General features: G+C 35.3%; 1 protein-coding gene across 4 annotated transcripts in view; it reads right to left on the bottom strand.

The window, feature by feature from the left end:
- The window catches only part of asic5 (acid sensing ion channel subunit family member 5), a 68434-nt gene that overhangs the window by 50282 nt on the left and 335 nt on the right, over positions 1–17817 (bottom strand). Inside the window, exons 1-3 of one of the 4 annotated variants that reach the window (XM_018095892.2) lie at positions 4330–4778; positions 2425–2539; positions 878–1017 (exon numbers count right to left, since the gene is read on the bottom strand). In XM_018095892.2, the coding sequence (XP_017951381.2) occupies positions 878–1017; positions 2425–2539; positions 4330–4605 (531 nt within the window). In that variant the 5' untranslated portion in view covers positions 4606–4778. The other 3 variants (XM_018095894.2, XM_018095897.2, XM_018095900.2) reach the window with 3 other exon arrangements.

Below are 17817 nucleotides of genomic sequence, written 5' to 3'. Positions count from 1 at the left end.
CACTCTCATTTACCCAGAATAAAGTTAAGCTGAATAAATATGTTTGAAAACAGTTTAAAGGATTTGTAATAGCATCAGTCAGAAGCAAACACTTTGTAAGGGTAATGGCACACATAGTATATAGTCTTTTTAAGGGAAGTAGCCCTCCAATGTCTGACAAAACACCCCAATTATTTATTTACAAAACAGTAATAAGTGGATAAGACTTCTGAATTGCTTACTAAAACAATATTGCTTTCTCCAGCATTAGGATAGGGGAAGAAACTATGTGTGCCAAACTTTAAGACTCATCACACCACTGACATCTGCTTCCTGCTCTGACCTTTTCTCAGATTCAATAAATCAGTACCAATCTCTTTGAAGAGATATGCCTTTACACAATTATACAATTTGCTACATTACAGCTGGGAGTCCCTAAGTCAACTTAGGGGGAGATTTATGAAAGTGCAGTATAATTCCCCCACTCTCTGGAATTTTTAGAGGCATATTTATCAATAAGTGAAAGCTAGAGTTCACCATTTGATCTATATACTTCTAAAAGTCCCATAGGATTAAATAAAGAATGGGTGAAATTTAATGTGGTGAGCTCTAATTTCACACTTTCATAAATCTGCTGCTAAGTGCATGGATACCTTTATACAAATAAAACAGAACAGGACACAACAGCCTTGTTCCTCAGCAAACAAAAATATTTGCCTATGTGAATTATTTGCCCTTTTCCTCTGCCACTTTTCACCTTTCAAATAGGAGTTCACTGACCCCAGCTGCCAAAAGCTTTTGTTCTCTGAGGTAAACTCCTATTCATATTCCAGTCTCTCATTTAAGGTAGTTACTGACTGAAATTAAACGGAACCCAAAAAGTGCCATTAACACTTACACTCAATTGATTTTTTACAGGTGTCACAAGCTTTTTGTCTCTCCAGTCAAACCGCAAAGGTAAAAAATATTGTTGAGCAGAATTCTTGAAGGGTTTATTGGATGTGTAATTACCGGTTGGGAAGCTCCTTAAATATGTATCTATATATAAAAGGAAATAAAAATGTTTATATCTCAGCAATGTCACTAAATAAAGTCTACAGAGTAGGTGGGTGCATGGTCTGGCATTCAGTGTACTTCACAGAGAACATTATTACAGAAAAAATTCTTACTGGCAAACAAGGTGGGGTCCAAAGCAATCTCCTCAAGAATTTATAAAAATGGAACTATAAATATTTAGATTCTGAGTAAGTGCTAGAATAAAGGATTTAACCAAATCTCTACTTGCCTGCACGCAAACATACCTAGGGCAAGTAACCTAAAGAATACTACATTTTACCTTGAAATCTTTAATACTATGGGAGTTCATGGAAAAAGGCTTCCGGCAATATAACCCATACCAGCTAATGACATATTTGCTTTAATTAATTTTACTGTGCCAGACCTGTAAAAGTTTACTAATCAATATAGTTACATAGTTAAGTTGGGTTCAACCCCTCCAACTGAACCCAGCACACACATAAACCTATCTTGACCTATCTATACACTCACATACTGTGCAAAAACTATATATACCAAAACTGATACTAATTGTAGATTTTAGTATCCCAGTACCCTTTAATATTATGCTTGTTCAAGAAATCATCCAAACCAAAGGCATTAACGGAATCTGCCATCACAACAACACTCGAAAGAGCATTCCACAACCTCACTGTTAAAAACCAGCTACGCTCATTTTCCATTTTGCTGCCCAGTTTTCCAATTACTTCAAATTGCTCTGCAAAGTGGCAGCATCCTGCATTGAACTTATAGTTTTGCATAATTTACTATTATCAGCAAAAAATTAAATGACCTCCAGGTCATTAATAAACACGTTAAAAGGCCTAGAATAGATGCTTGGGGTTACTAGATCCAGTACAAATCTGTCTTTTGAATCTCTAACATCCAGCTCTGATTTCTGCACAAATGCTGGTTTACATAAAATGGATACAAAAGTTATATACTCATCTGTATTGGTAATAAAAAAGGTAAAGAATTTCTTTAAAGAAGCTTTGCCTTCTTTCCTCCGATACTGGCCCAGACTCCTGCTCCAATAAACAAATATGGGTGTTTCCTAATGATTTTGAGGAGTAAAAGAAATATATGGAAATATAGTGTATTAAAATACACTATACACTATTAAAGTTCAACAAAAGATCTAAAGAATCAATGAGGTAATGTAATAATAAGCACAATGATAACTGCAGACTATTTAGAAAAAGCAACCAACTTGTTTATATTTAACCAACAATGTTTATATTCAAAGAGCAGAAAAGTTAATGATGCCTGTTGATTGATTGCTACTGGTTATTGGAAACGAAGCAAAGTCTGCAAGCGTGGACTTGAGTCAGCAAATTATAGTATGCATATATGACTTCTGCAAATCAAAATATTTTGTATAATACTAACAAAAAAATTCTTCAGCTGACAAGTCTGAAAACTGATTGATTCCATAGTGTGCGGCACTTGTAAGGTTTGTAGGGAGTGCAATTGCGTTCAGATAGTTCTGCCTTTCTGTGCTTTTCTGAAAGAGAGAAGAAAAGCAAATTAGAAAGTAAAAAGTATTTATTACCTACTCAATCTCAGGACCACAGTATATGATACCCATAAAACATGTGATTAAGTTTGCATATTTAAACATGTAAGGAGCATTCCCCGAAGCTGCTGCAAACACAGATCTCTTTTCCAGGTGTATACTTGTAAACACACAACACATTAAAGTAGCACTAAGGTATTATGCTTCATTAAATTAAAGGACATTTTTGCTGTCCAGTCATTCAATTCTAGTAAAGCAAGCAATGCAGTTGTTTTAATTAGTGCAATCCCATAACAGCTTTTACACTGTGCCCAGCTATCACAAATGATCAAACGCATGCAGCATCTACTTATCTGTGAAGGCTATCTGCTAGAGCAGTGATTGCAGCCCTTATTTGGCACCCTCATAAAGCTTTCTCATGCTTGTGTTGCTCCCCAATTTTTGTTTACATTTGAATGAAGCTTGTGGGTTAAAAAGGTTGGGGACTTATGTGCTAGATATTAAACATTTGGTTCATGGGGTTTGCTTCTATTCTGCCACAAGAGTATTAGTGCAGTTGCACATTGATGTTAGGGAGGAGGGCTGACTCACAGCTGCCATTCAAAATCATCCCTGAGGTGTTCATTCTGTGTAAAACCAGGGTTCTGTGTAGGTCAGGTAACTTTTTCCATGCCCATGTTAACAAAATCCTTGTTTTTTTTATAGAGTAATAACATTATCATGTATTAGTAAACTATGGCCATAAAGAAGGAAGCATGGTATTTTTTAAAGCTGCTTGCCCACAAATCAAAAACATGCTCCTGATAAATACTTCTTATGCTGATGGAAGTGAGTAGGAATGAGTGTTCTGGGCATACAAAGTGCAGTGCTTAGTGCAAGTATATTTAAAGGAGAAAGAAAGTTAAAAAGTAAGTAAGCTTTATCAGAAAGGTCTATGAAAATACAGCCAAAAGCACTTACAGAAATGCTGCATTGAGTTCCCTGTCAAAAGATTTCTTGTGTCTATATTCCTCTGCCAGAGACAGGCAGCTCTCAGTTCTATCCCTTCTCCTGCTCCCCCCTCCCTCAAGAATGCTAAGAACTCACTCCCCCCCCTTAGGAATCTGGATCTGAGCCAATCAGCAGGAAGCTAACTCATAGTCTTACAAACTGAGCATGTACGGGTGCAGGAGTGAGGCATTATAGAAACTTTCTTTACACAGCTCAGCGTTTTTCCTTCCTATTTGGCTTCTGATCATCTGAACGGGAGAAATATGGGGAGACTTAAGGGCACTATTAAGACAACTGAAAGTATGCCTGCAGCTTGAGATTACCTCTTTATTAGCCTTTCCTTCTACTTTAAGGCACCCAGCTATCTCTCTGGCCAGAATCCACAGGTCGCCTTCAACTGACAGCAGATGTTGGAAATCGCAAGTAAAATAATGTATTGAGAATGAAAATGCTAGTGTTGGCAACAATCAGAAGCAATTCAAGAAAAGGGAATCACTTCAGGATGTAGTATTGTGCTGGAACAGAGCAATATAATCAAATGCAAAAATACATCTTTTTTTTTTGTCTTTTTTTAAAGAATTTTAAATACAATGCTAACAATGTCACCAACCCAGGTTGGACACATGCTGGCTTGGAAAGTATTAAAACAAGTCTTGCAGGAAACAGTTTAAAGCTTTATTGGTGGGTCATTTGAAATAGAAGGTGACCAACTGGGCCTTATTGCTATTATAAAGAGTGCCTTTCAAATAGTTGTTATTATAGATGTATATTATCAGTTACACCAGTACCAGAAATATTTGGTATCTTTCCTGAAACACCTGGCTGCCATCTTTGTATCCTCTTCCATATTTCTGGATGAAGTCGAGAAAGGCGTTGCTATGTGGCGCACTTGTGAAGTTCCCGGAAGTGCTAGTGGGACGCAGGGAATGAAGTCCTTCCTTGCTGCTGGGGAGCAGGGAATCAAGTTCCACCTCACTGCTTCGCTTCACCTTAGGAAACCCAGGCAGGGCTGCAGCTGTATAGAGGCACAGACCTGCCAGGCAGCACACACTGCAGCCCAGCATTGCTAACGCTTACAATGCATGTTGGAAACCTTTCCCCATGAACACAAGCTCACGGACTGGGAAGTAACAGATAAGAGCGGGTTTGTATAAGCACGCAGAAAATCCCGCGATAATACATTTACACCGAACAGATTCCTGCTGTAAAGCGCAGGGCGGCGGCCTTGGGTTGGAATGTGCTCCACAGAACATACGGCTTTTTCTTTTAATTCATAAAACTGAAGTACATTTTAGAAACCTTAGCAACCAATCAGAAATTTGGAAATTTGCTGTATAAAACTAAAGCAATGTTCTGATTGGTTGCTATGGTTACAACGCTAAAATACATTTTCCTCACATTTGTGTGACTTCATACGATAACTGAGCCCTTCTTTCTGTTATTAACACTTTACTATAGTCATGTGCCATACTATTATCCCTATGGGGAGTATTTATTATAGTGTGTAAGCAAATATTGCTGGTGATGTTGCCCATAGCAACCAATCAAATTAGATTTGAACAGTCACCTACAAGTTATAAAACAATAGGAAAGCTCTGGATGGTTGCTATGAGTAATATCACCAGTGACAGTTGCTTATACACAATTATAAATAAGCCCCTCTATGTAATAGGAAAACTCAGGATATTTTGGACCTCACACAGCCACAAACGCCAAACACAAGTGGAGCGCATCATGTTGTATTCCACCTGTGTTTGGCACTTATATGCACCTATCTTAGTACAGGCCTGTAGGAAAGAATGGGCTGCATTTCATCCTGTTCTCCCCTGCAACAGAACATAGAATTCCACTGCAGGGGATCACAGGTCCAAACGCAAGTGTGTACAAGCCCTATCACTGATAAACATTTAATATATTGGGGACAGAATGACACTTTTGTTTTATAAAGAAAAATTCTGTAATTGCTATATTTTTTTCTTTCTTCACTATTAATTACATTTGTATTAAGCATCATTTTTAATGGCCAGGACAGCAAAATACATTTGTCACAAGTGTTCAGTACAAGTTTCTGCTTAATGGTGTCTCTTGTTGCTTTAGAAATATACTAAATTAAATATAACATATCAAATTTAACATGATGTATGAAATTGTAACTGTTTCAGTAAAATATTAACATTAAACAGCCTAATCTGTTTGCTTTCTGTTAGAAGTTGAGCAGAGCTAGACAATGGTGTGGCAGTGGATGTGATCTACTTAGACTTTGCTAAAACATCTAATACAGTGCCACAGCGAAGGTTACTAATTAAGAAATATTGGTTTGGAACGTAATATTTAATTACAGATTATATTTGATTATAAAGATTATAAAGATTATAAAGAGACTGATGGTAAAATGGCCATTTTCCAATTGGACCAGTGTTGTTAGTGGAGTACCACAGGGCTCTGTCATTGGCCCTTTGCTTTTATACTTGTTTATTAATAACCTGGAGGTGGGCATTGTAAGTACTGTCTCTGTTTGTGGTGTTGATACAAAATAATGCAAAATTATTCCAAAAGTTCCATGCAGGATGCGGTTACTTTTCAGAAATATTTGACAGCAAAACTGTGGGTAGCAAACAGGCAAATGAGGTATAATGTTGATAAGAGCAAGGTTATGTACTTTGGTAGAAGTAACATGAATGCCAATTATAGTTATGGTTTTTCTGTTCAGTAGAGAATGCAAATGATTAGTTAATTTATCTAGATCATCGTATCAAAAATAAGATGATTTTAAAGAAGCATGTTCTCTTGTAAACATAAGTCTAGGCAGTTAAAATACTAAAAAAGACTATGTCTATCCATATTATTTACTATTTTGGGATTTAGTACATCTCTGTTATTGGCTTTCCCATGTGGTAAGGGTATGGCGGCGGTTGCAACAGAAGATGTGTAAGATTACTTACTAGCATGACTGTTTCTTGGTGAACTTCTTTTTATTGTTAAAAGGTCAGAAACCATCAAATCTTGTACATAGATGTACATAGATATAGAGATATACAATATCCTTAAACGGCTTATGTGACTCAGTAAGGTTTTGCCCTAAATTGGCCTCATGATGGAGCTGTTCTCCTTAAATGGAAGGACTATGAAAATAATAAGAAAAAAAAAAACCTTTGCAAAGGAAAAGCTGATTTCATGGTAACAATAATAATAATAATAATAAAAACAAATTAAGTTGCTGTATATTGGCCGTATGTCTCGCTGTAGCAATTACTTTAGTGAAAAGTTGTGCTTGTCGGAAACTTAATTTGCAGCATATTCATTTAATAGTTACCATTTATCCCCCCCAAAAAATAAGAGCATGCATTCTCATACAAGTGCAAAGAACTGAAAATGCTGTATTTAAAATGAATACTTTTAAGCTTGAATTATTTACTTATTTTTGATTTTTTTGTTTTATTGTTGTAGGAAATATAGGCCTTGTTGGAAATAGTTAAGTTGCAAAATGGAAATTGCCTCAATTAAATGTGTTTGCAAAGATTTTTCACATATGAAAAAAATGTTATAAATAATTACAGTTTTTATTAAATAGGACTTATACTGTGCAGCAGAAAATATCAGATTTAAGTTGCAATGTAGAAACTAGAAATATATGATATTAAAAGACAAGCAAAAAAATCTTAATCTAGGTGGTTAAGATATCAAGACCTTGAATGCGAATGGAGCATCAATATATACATTGACCCACCATTGTACACATATTAAGAGGTGAATATAGAAAGGCTGCTCTCTTAGAAGGTATAGCTGACATGGGATTAAAAAAAAAAAATCCAGTTACCCTAAGGCTATTGATTGGCTGAGAAATTGAGTGTTGCCATGGTGATTTGGCTTGGTACAGTATTGCCCTGATCTTTCTTACTGAACAAGCTGCCTTTCTTGTATACCAGTGTTATAGTATGTTCAGCAGTTTTTTTATTCAGAGCATTTTCTTCTCTAGGGACAGATATTTGTTTTAAGTATAATTTCTTTCTCTTAAAAATATTATTTTTGCAGCCAACTAAATTTTACAAGGGTACCTTTTTTGCTTTATTTGGATGAACATACAAACTTTTTGTGAGTGTATGTTTTAAATGTGATTTTATATATATATATATATATATATATATATATATATATATATATATTATATATATACACACATACATACACACAATACAGTATAATAAAGGTACGGTAAAATCTGAGACACCCTGAGGTGCTGTAAAGCGGGGACTGGCCATGTAGTATGCCTTCATGCAGTGCCCAGGAAATTACAGAATAACACCAAGGGTTGCTATAAAGTTCAATAACATTTGAATGCAATTTTAATTAAGGCAAAAAACATTCTTATCCTGCATCACAACAGCTGCCTATAATATTGCTGATCTCTAAAAATTTAATTCAGACATCTCCCATATACATGGACCTTTTGTCCCTTTCCTCGTCTCTGGCAGACATTGTGAGTTGATTTCATACTTTTTGCATTAACTTGCATTAAATCAGACAAGCTGGTGCAAGCAGGCAACCTTGAAATAACACCGCATGAATCCTCAGGTTAGATCAGGCATGTGGGACGCACACAGAGATACAAGGGCTGATATATGGTGATATAATACATAACAAGCTTGAAGAGACAGACGCAAACTAAGAAATAGGCCAAAGACTGGTTAGTAGCTGATCTAACAATATCATGCATCAATAAACCACATAAAACAAGAAACATAGCACACAGAGAAGTAAAGCCAGCTATGGTTTGTTCTAGCAAACTTATTGCATTTATGAAGTCCGGGATTCTTAATTTTCTCCAACCCTGGGTTGCCTTGTTCTTCAAACTTTTCCTTAACAGAGTTTCCTCTTACATTTGCCCCTTTAGCACTGCAGTTGGGTGCCATGCAACACAGTGCCAAAAAAGATGTATATACCCATTCAATTTAGCAAATGGTTAGGTACAGAGGCAGACCTTGGGTGTCTATCTTGAAGAAACTTGAACCCAGACTGAGCAAGAGGCCTACATGGGATTTTCTAGGAAATCAGCATGGTTTTCTGCTTTATTTAATTGTGACTAGCGGTCCTTCAATGGTCCATTATCTACCTGCTGCTCCATGCTTTGTTCCTAAGTATGTTCCACAGGCTTCTCTCTTAGATTACTTGTCAATAAGACAAGGGTAAATTATTTCCACCGCTAAACCACCTGTAATGAATACCGGTAATCCCTGCTTTAGCAAGAAGGGGGTAAGCCTTCATTTGCCCTCTGTCTGGCTGATGCCAACCTTGCGTGAGAGAATTGCTGCATTTAGAAAATAGTACACAAAATGTTTACAGCTTTAAACAAGTAGTGAAAAGTAACAGAGAGTGCATTGAAATAAGGACATTTTAGTAACACCAATCAAAGCAATAAAGAAAAGAAATTCACCTCTTTGCAAAAAAATACAAGCAATATTAAACAACGCAGACCTAAATATGCAATAAAATCACTATTAGTGCAATAAAAGTACTACAATTACACCTGCCAATAAAACATTCAACTAATGTAGATATCGCAGTAGAGCCTCTAGAGTTTTAGCATGGCCTCCATGGGTTTCAGGGTGGTTGGGAGCAGTGCTGTGGTGCTGGAAATCAAAGGAAAACCATAGGTATGTGATCACCGCTAGTCTTGTGTTGTTATTGGCCCCTGGAGTAGTAATATACTTCTGCACTTTTTTTTTTTTTTTTTTTTTAGAGGGATTCTACAAGTGGGTTTGTGACAAAAACAAAATGCTATTTCTTCAGTTGTTTTCCACTGGACACATGAAGATTCATAAGTTCACAATACAGCATCCTAAAAAAACTAAAGTACTTTATTCTTATGTTACTATGTTATGTTACTATGATGTTTCCTTGGAAGGGGGAAGTTTGTAGTCTACCCTCTTTAAAACATTGATAAAACAGTTATATTTTAGCCATGTGGCGAATATTCAATAATTTGTCACACTGAAAGACTTTTTTTTTTTTTTTTTTTTAATATCCTGAAATACCAAAATAATTTTAAAGGCATACTGTCTGATTTTTACTTTTTTTTTTCTAAATGACACTGTTTACATAGCAAATTATTCACTCAACCATTTAAAATTTTATTCTTGAACCAACAAATGTATTTTTTTAGTTGTAATATAGGTGTGTAGGCAGCCATCTCAGTGCATTGTGCCTGAGTCTGAGCTTTCAGAAGCAGCCAGCGCTACACATTAGAACTGCTTTCAGGTAACCTATTGTTTCTCCTACTCCCATGTAACTGGAGGAGTCCTAAGCCAGACTTTCTTACTATTGAGTGCTATTCTGACATGGGGCTGCTATCTTGCTCCCTTCCCGTTCTGCTGATAGGCTGCTGGGGGGGATATCACTCCAACTTGCAGCTAGCAGTAAAGTGTTACTGAAGTTTATCAGAGCACAGATCACATTGTTGTTGTACCCTGGGAAATTAATATGGCTAGCACCATGTGAAATTTCAAAATTAAATATAAAAAAATCTGTTTGTTTTTGTAAAATTAATTTCAATGCAGGATTCTGCTGGAGAAGCTCATGGGACATGTTTTCCCATGACAGAATTCCTTTAGGTAATCTCTGCAACAGCCGGCAAAGGAGCAGACAACATTAAGAAGCAGCTGCCATATAGGATGTAAAAATATATCCACTTGCATAAAGTTAAGAAAATTAAAATATCTTTAAAAATTAAAAGCTAACCATTTTGTGTAAATGATGTAGGTTCCATTTCCTAATGATTACCTTATCAGGCAATTTACATACCTAAGTTATGAATAATTCATTGTTTACTTTTCTAGCAATCAAACTAAGCTTGAAGTGAAATGTTTTCCAGTGTAAATAATTGATTAATTTAGCCTAACACTAAAAACATACAGTATGTGATGCATATAAAGTAATGCTTTCCTATGCTTTCTTTTTTTCCCTTTGTTTCAGCAAAGAATATTTAAACATTTCCAAATGTATAACTTTTGTCACTGAAAAATGTTAGGCCTCAAGTGAGACAATAATGAACCCTGTAATTAAATTGTGAATTGGCTGCAAAGCAGATTACAGTATTGTATAAAAGTCCTGATAATGGACAGCTTGGTCCATTGTTATTTCTACAGCAGAAGTGGCGCAACATCAATTTTAGCACGTGTTGTACTGTAGTGCAAAATACTTAAAAAGTTCTTCCCTGACTCTCTTCTACGGCCAAGCTGGTTTCTGTTCTGCATATTCTGCTAAAGACTTTTGCCTTTTCCTTGCCTGCTTGGGGAATGTAAGTTTTAGATCCTCAAACATCTCTTAGCCCACCTGAATACTGTTCGGGTTCCTCAGCTTCCTTCCAGTCCTCCTCTGTAGGCTCCACTACCTGTACAGGTACCAGCCACATTAACACCACCTTATTAAGGAGCTCTGGATTCCTACTCCTCCTTGTATACTTGGGATTTGCAGGATTGTCATAGCTTGTTGAATCAATGCTACAGCCTTTGCAGTTCTTTTTTTTAAAGGTTAACAATTTAGGTAGCCTACATAGTTGCATTTCAATACAATGAGATTCTTGAATGATTTGCCCCTTTCTAAGGGTAAGAACCCATGGAGCGGTTTAGTTGCCCACGATAGATCTCTGCGATCCTGGGTAACTAACTGCTCAGAAATGTCTTTCCATGGGCAACAATAGAAGCCACCAGCAGAAAGCCCTTCACATTGTTTTGTTTTCCCACAGTCGCACAAAGTTGTCTGCATGAGGAAGCTTTGTGCAACTTTGGAATACCGAAGTGATGCAAAGGGCTTTCCACTGGGGGAGAGCAGAAATCTATCATGGGAGACTGAAGCGCTCCATGGGTTCTTAACTTAAAAGATAGAGTATCCCCTTGGTTATGATTATGATCTTTAATGCTCCTGTTGCTTCTCTAACCTATATTCTCACCTGTTTTGCACTACTCAAGAATCTTGTTTGATGTGTCAGTATGCAATAGCATTTATATAATATGACAGTAGAAATGAGTTGGGACAGTAAAGTATAGGTTGCAGCCTTTTGGCAAGGCCTGTTGAAAATGAACCTCAGCATAAAGTTTTGTCAATACAGGTTATATAAAGAATGTTGAACCTTGGCAGGGAATTATAATTCAGTATTACATATCCCATTGATAATACTATAGATAGTATTAATTATAAATACAAGTCAGTAGCAAGTTAGTGAGTTGTGTTTTAGCATTACAAATCTCACAAAAAAATCATCTTCAGCTAAAAGTTGTAAAAGAATTATAAATCATTATTAATACTTTGCCAATAATAAGATAATACCAGAGAGTTTTAGGCTAAATCTACAAATCTTAGTAGTGTTAGTATATAAAAATGCCAACACGGCAAGCCTCGGAGCAATGTTATGTAGTGCAAAATATGAGAAGTGTAATTTTTAACAAAGAATTAGAGGAAAAAAAGTGATTCATTGTAAGTTTAAAAGGGTATGGGGGAAACACATACACTGTACTTTCTCTCACTCCCGCTTGTCTGGATACCAAGCAGCACCGGGCCAACATGCATGAAGAAATGAATTAAAGAAAAGGAATTAAAAATCACAAAATCAAATTAGAGTTCAGTGGTAAGACAGCAATGTAAAGGTAGACACTGTCCTGTAAAGTCCATATTAGAAAGCTGATGCATTCTTCTTTTCAGAAAGTAGCCATTAGTAAAATCAGTAAAATACCAGTAGACCAACATGCATTATGAGCATGGCAATCATGCTGAACAGCTTTGTGTAAACACCTTTGGAAGCTTTGCTTCCATTCCCAATGTCCTTCAAAAAGCACACAGCAAACCAATTTATAAGATAGGGAGGAGCGCACCCACAATACAGATTAAAACTGCAATCACTCACACAACTTGTTATAGGTCACCAATTGCCTAAAACATTTATAATAAAGTACAATTTGCTGTTTAAACTTGCATCGTGACTGTGTTCCTTCCTATTATATAAATACATTTAATAGAGAAAATAGTAACACAGGGGGTTTGAAAACTACTTCCCTCTTCTGAACATGGCAGAACAGTGGTTTCAGGCTAGTAATAAGTGGGTTGATCTGCAACCCAGTGCCAGCCAAGAAAATGAGTCCCAGGTGTAGGTGGGCAGGTGGTGATTAGACTTTCAATTTAGATTTATGCAGCTTAGTTACCATAATTTACAAAGTATTGCTGAAATCTTTTTAAATGGATTCTATGGGAGATCGCTTCCATTCGGAACTTTTGGACATTGGGTTTCTGGATAAGACATCTCATATTCATAAATATTTACAAAAAAATTCTCATGAGAAACACCGTATCAAAGTGCATTTGTCACTGTGTTTCTCCCAAGGGTATTATTCTGTGAGCACTATACATAGTTCCTGTGCTAGCGTAGCCTGAGAAAACATACTTTAAAGAAATACATGATTTTAGGACTCTACATGCTGTGTATAACTGTCTTAATTGAAACCGTTACATTTTTCACCTATAAAAAGAGTCTTGTCATAGAAAGTTTAAAGATCCCTTATATTAGATGGTCACAAATGCTTATAATCCAAATCCTACTTGAATGAAAAGAGTGAAATAATTCATATTAATCTTCATTTTTACCATCTATATCCTAAACTGTGTACATTTGTTATATTTATAACATCTTTCCTTTTTATACCTTTTGGTGGTATTTCAAATCTATACCTAATTCATGTTTTGTATTATTAGTATTGGAGAATGACTTTGGTCAGCTATACATTTGAAAACAAAAGTTTTGTCAGCCTTGCCAATTTGTAAGTAAAAAGTAGGGAACAACTGCTGCTTCATCCAGTGTATTAAAGGATACATATTGCAAATGTCAATGCACAGTTACATAGGAACAAAGAGAATAGTAATTGTGCAAGTCAGTATTAAGTCAGTATTTAAGAACACCCCCACTAGCACAGCTTTTAAACTGTCAGGACTTGGATCCTGCATGGCCTGTTCAGTGGCTGTGCAGGTACCTCTCAGCTATAGGAGACTCGGCAGCAGGAGTTCCTGTTGTGTTATTATTATTCCGGAGAGTACCTTGTAGCCTTATTCTCCTGCCTTTTGCCAGGTGTTGGCAATTACTCATTCTGTTCCCTTTGAAAGGTCCCTCTCCTGTTTGGTCCTGGCTGGATCATTTTCCTAACTTTGTTATTCTTGTTCAAGGAATCATAGAAGATTCCTTGTGCCTCTGTGCACTGCCTTTAGTTCTCCTAGTGACAGAAATAAGCACAAAAGGATGCAATATAATAGGCACTAACCCCTTTGGTGTGCAAACTTGCACGTGCATTTGCACCTATTGTTCCGCCTGCTGATAGTAAATGAGTGGCTGTATGAATCCCAACATTACATATAAAGTATAGAATTAAAATACTTTAAATATTAAGCACTGGAGAAGAAAAAATGTCCATTTAATATTATACTTCCAATAGCTTACTTAAAACACATCGTTTATTGAAGTTTATATTTCATTCTACAATTAAAATGGATCAGTGATTTACAATTTTATAAATAATGAAGTGTCTTATAATCATAAAAATTGTAATGCAATGCATCAGACTTTGTCACTTGCAATGTGAGTGATAAAGGGCTTGAGCAAAATCTCATTACACATAGATTTTCTTCATGTGTAATTTATAAGTTTGAAAAACATGAATTAATAATCATTGATGTATTCATTTAAAGACCCTTCTGTCTACTGCTTCCCAAATATATTTTGAGGGTTAGTACCAGATAAAAATAATGTCACTACCTGTTTTAGAATAGGACTATTGTTTTTTTTCCAGACATTAGTTAGAGTAGGTAGAGGTTCATTAGAAGTTAATGTAAACAGTTGTTGTTTTATTGACTTAGTTGACATTGCTTTGAAAAACATAGAAACAGATTCATGAATTCTGTAAAAGCCTTTTTCCAAAAATGGACCATTTTTTTATTGATAACACGTACATGGAGAAGCATATATGGACACACTTCTGTCCTGACCCTGGGAGAGTGGGGTTTTTATAGTTTTTCTAATGTGACAACCTCTGCGTGATTAGGAGTCCATTACAACTCCACGACAATTACAATGACATTTATATCCATTTCTGTTGAGAAAACCCTCAAACATTACAGCTATTGCAACTTTCTTAAAAACTGGGTGGTGCTCATTCATCTCTGCAGTTATTTCTCCGAAACACATGTATGATTTAATTGTAATATGGTTATCTACTACACTACAACAAATGTAAATGTCATTTTGAAGACGATATCAAATATGAATTCCTTTGTGTTATTGTTATAAACATTAGGCAGTGCAGTGCCATCAGCAGCACTCTGGATAAATAAAATATATATCGCTTTTTTTTTTTTTAAGTCACTAACTAAACGAATACCAAGATTGTATAGATACATATAGAAGCTGCAAGAGAAAAAAAAGACAAAATAAAAAGTATTCTTGGCAATTTTTTGATCATGGTTCAGTCCCAGGGGTGAAATAGTCCAGAAGTTCAGACACATCATTGAGAACAATATTTCCACCATATGCATGATTATATTAAGTATTGATTTGCATTCTACCTATCACTTTTATAGTTACATTACTCTATGAATGGGTTTCCCTATTCTCTTTTGTCTATCTAGAATAGGCAAAAAGTATGTTCAGTGCAGACCCTGTTCATGAACTCATGTTGAACAAAGGGGCATATTGCCCTTTCAGATATAAATGAAGTTGCATTTAGCACACAATAAATGTACCTTTGCACTCCTTACTTTATGTTTTTCCAAGAAATGTTTTACTGTGTTTCTCAATAGTCTCCAATTATAAAGCAAGTGAAAAACACAGCAGGACATCATACATAAAGCATATAAAGTCAGCAAGGCAAGGAAAGATTACTTCCTCTCAACCAGTGAAAAATATGATATTGCAAAGGCTTGAGTTTTATCAGGCTTATGCCTTCAATTAAAGCAGTTTTGACAGCAAGAGCAGTTATTTTACAGTGTTAAATCCCACAGCACCAATTTAGGTATAAGGGTAATCCAAAAATGGTTCTGGGAAAATGTAGTAAATGGTGATGGAATGCTAATTTAAATAATCTTAAAAGTGGCACCAGAGTTTAAGCTAATCTGATTTACACTTGTGTCCTCTTTTATTCACTGGTAATGTAAATATTATAAGGGTATGTTAAAGCCCCCTTTACAAATTATTTCCTTTCACTTCTTTTCATAGAGGTGCTGTACCAACTCCCTGCTACATATAGTTCTATGAAAGACATCACACACCAGCTATCATTCTGTTACAACTCTGTTACTTACCGTCTAAGTTCCTGTCTTTTGCCTCATTTTTGTTTTAATATACATAAAATGTATTGATGGACAATAAATTGCATGATTGTTTAAAACCTCTCTCTCGCCTTATTATTTATCCAGGCTGGCCAAGTTGATGTGGGAAAAGATAATATTGCTGTATTATAAAATAACATTTTAATTTACATTCTAATATCAATATACCAAAAAGTAAATCAGTATACATACAGTATATTTATACCAATCAATCTATCAATACTTTAAAGATGTAAACCAGGACCATTCTTAATTAATGGTATAGGGAACACTTGCTCCCCATTTATGGTGGTTAGGCTGCCAAGATTTTAGCATAAATTAATGTTCATCTTCCTGCAATTACTTTTCTGATTTTCATTACATTCCCCCAGACTATATTTGTTAATAAATTAGTTGCTCCTTGTTGATGGCTCCACTAACTAGTAACTGTTCCTAGAGCAAAAGGTAGATTAACGTAATACCACTGATAAAAATAACATATTATAAAGTGACATAGTAATAAGCCACTTTGTAATATACTTTCATTATATGTTTCTATACTGTATTTAACAGAGAGCTTGGCTTCCATACATATTAAATTAAAAAAGGTACCCTGATCCTTGGGCTAGAGCACCAGTGGCACTACTTAGTAGCCAATGGGAAATGAGTCAATACAAGTGATTGCCATGGAAAAAACAAACAAGTATATTTTGGGGTGGAGAAAACATAATGAACATAATTTGCAAAGTAGCTTATATTGCTGTATAGTAGCTATATCAGCACATATTTTTCATTATACATCATCTTTAAGAAATCTTTTACTCCTTTTCTGTATGTATTTTAACAGGCAAAACACCCTCTTACTGACTGGTGGAATGCTGAGAAAATGATTATAGCTTACTGCAACAATAAATCAAATCCCAGAATTTACAGTTGGAGTTAGCAGAGTTAAGAGGACATATTCAGTGACTTATTTATTCATATGCACTTATCGTTATTATAGATCTACTCTTGAATTTAGAGTGTCCTGTGCACATCAGGACAAAATATGAATTCTCTAAGAAAAGAAACCAGGTTTCCATAGAAACTAGAAGATGTGTCAGGCAAGATCATGTTTGCATAATTATAATTCAGCTAAATACACAGTTCTGTTTAATATACCACTGCTCTATCTTTCTAGCAGGGCAATAGCAACAGGGCAACAGCAAATAAGTATAACTGGGACAATCTTTATTTTGCCATCAATTTTTTTTACTCTTATTTATTATGACAGGTTAAATACAATACAGCTAAAAGCTACAAGAAATCAGGTTTATATTTTAACACTTAATTAAATAAAAAATTTGATTGGTTACCACCCTTCCTTAAAAATAACCAAGGTTTCCTTATTTAAGCTAAAATAGGATTTTGTGAGCTGGGATGTTCTACTTTTGTAAAACAATGTAATGGGTTAATGCTGTGCTTAAACTTTCATACAACATATTGGACAAAGTAATGTCTAAAAAAAACTATGAACTTAATATACATTAAAAATGGCCCTGGTTTTCAACTTTTGACTAAAATGATTTCTTCAGCTTATTTCGGATGTATAGACAATCTAAGGGATTCATTTTGTTCTTTGAAATTAAAACAACATATTGTTAATGTAATATGGGGGAATGTCATACAAGACAAACACCCTAAAAATAAAGTTGCAGGATTAAACCTTTCAGTTCCAGACAATTTGGCACTTTTTGGTACTTTAATTGTTAGAGAGTTTTTTTAACACTTTGTGTTATTTCACTTCAGGGGCATTTCCTGTGGGGAACTTTTAGTTCACCTATGAAAACTACATATTTTTTTGTTCAGGACTACCTAAGCATTCAAAACTTTTGCGTAGTAATATTTCTGTAACAAGATATAGGTGTCTAAAAATAAAAAACATAATTATTCTTAATATA

Source organism: Xenopus tropicalis, chromosome 1 (genome assembly GCF_000004195.4).
Source record: "Xenopus tropicalis strain Nigerian chromosome 1, UCB_Xtro_10.0, whole genome shotgun sequence".
NCBI classification, from domain to species: Eukaryota; Metazoa; Chordata; class Amphibia; order Anura; family Pipidae; genus Xenopus; species Xenopus tropicalis.
Note: the sequence above shows the minus strand (reverse complement) of the source record. Positions and strands in the feature narration are given on the sequence as shown.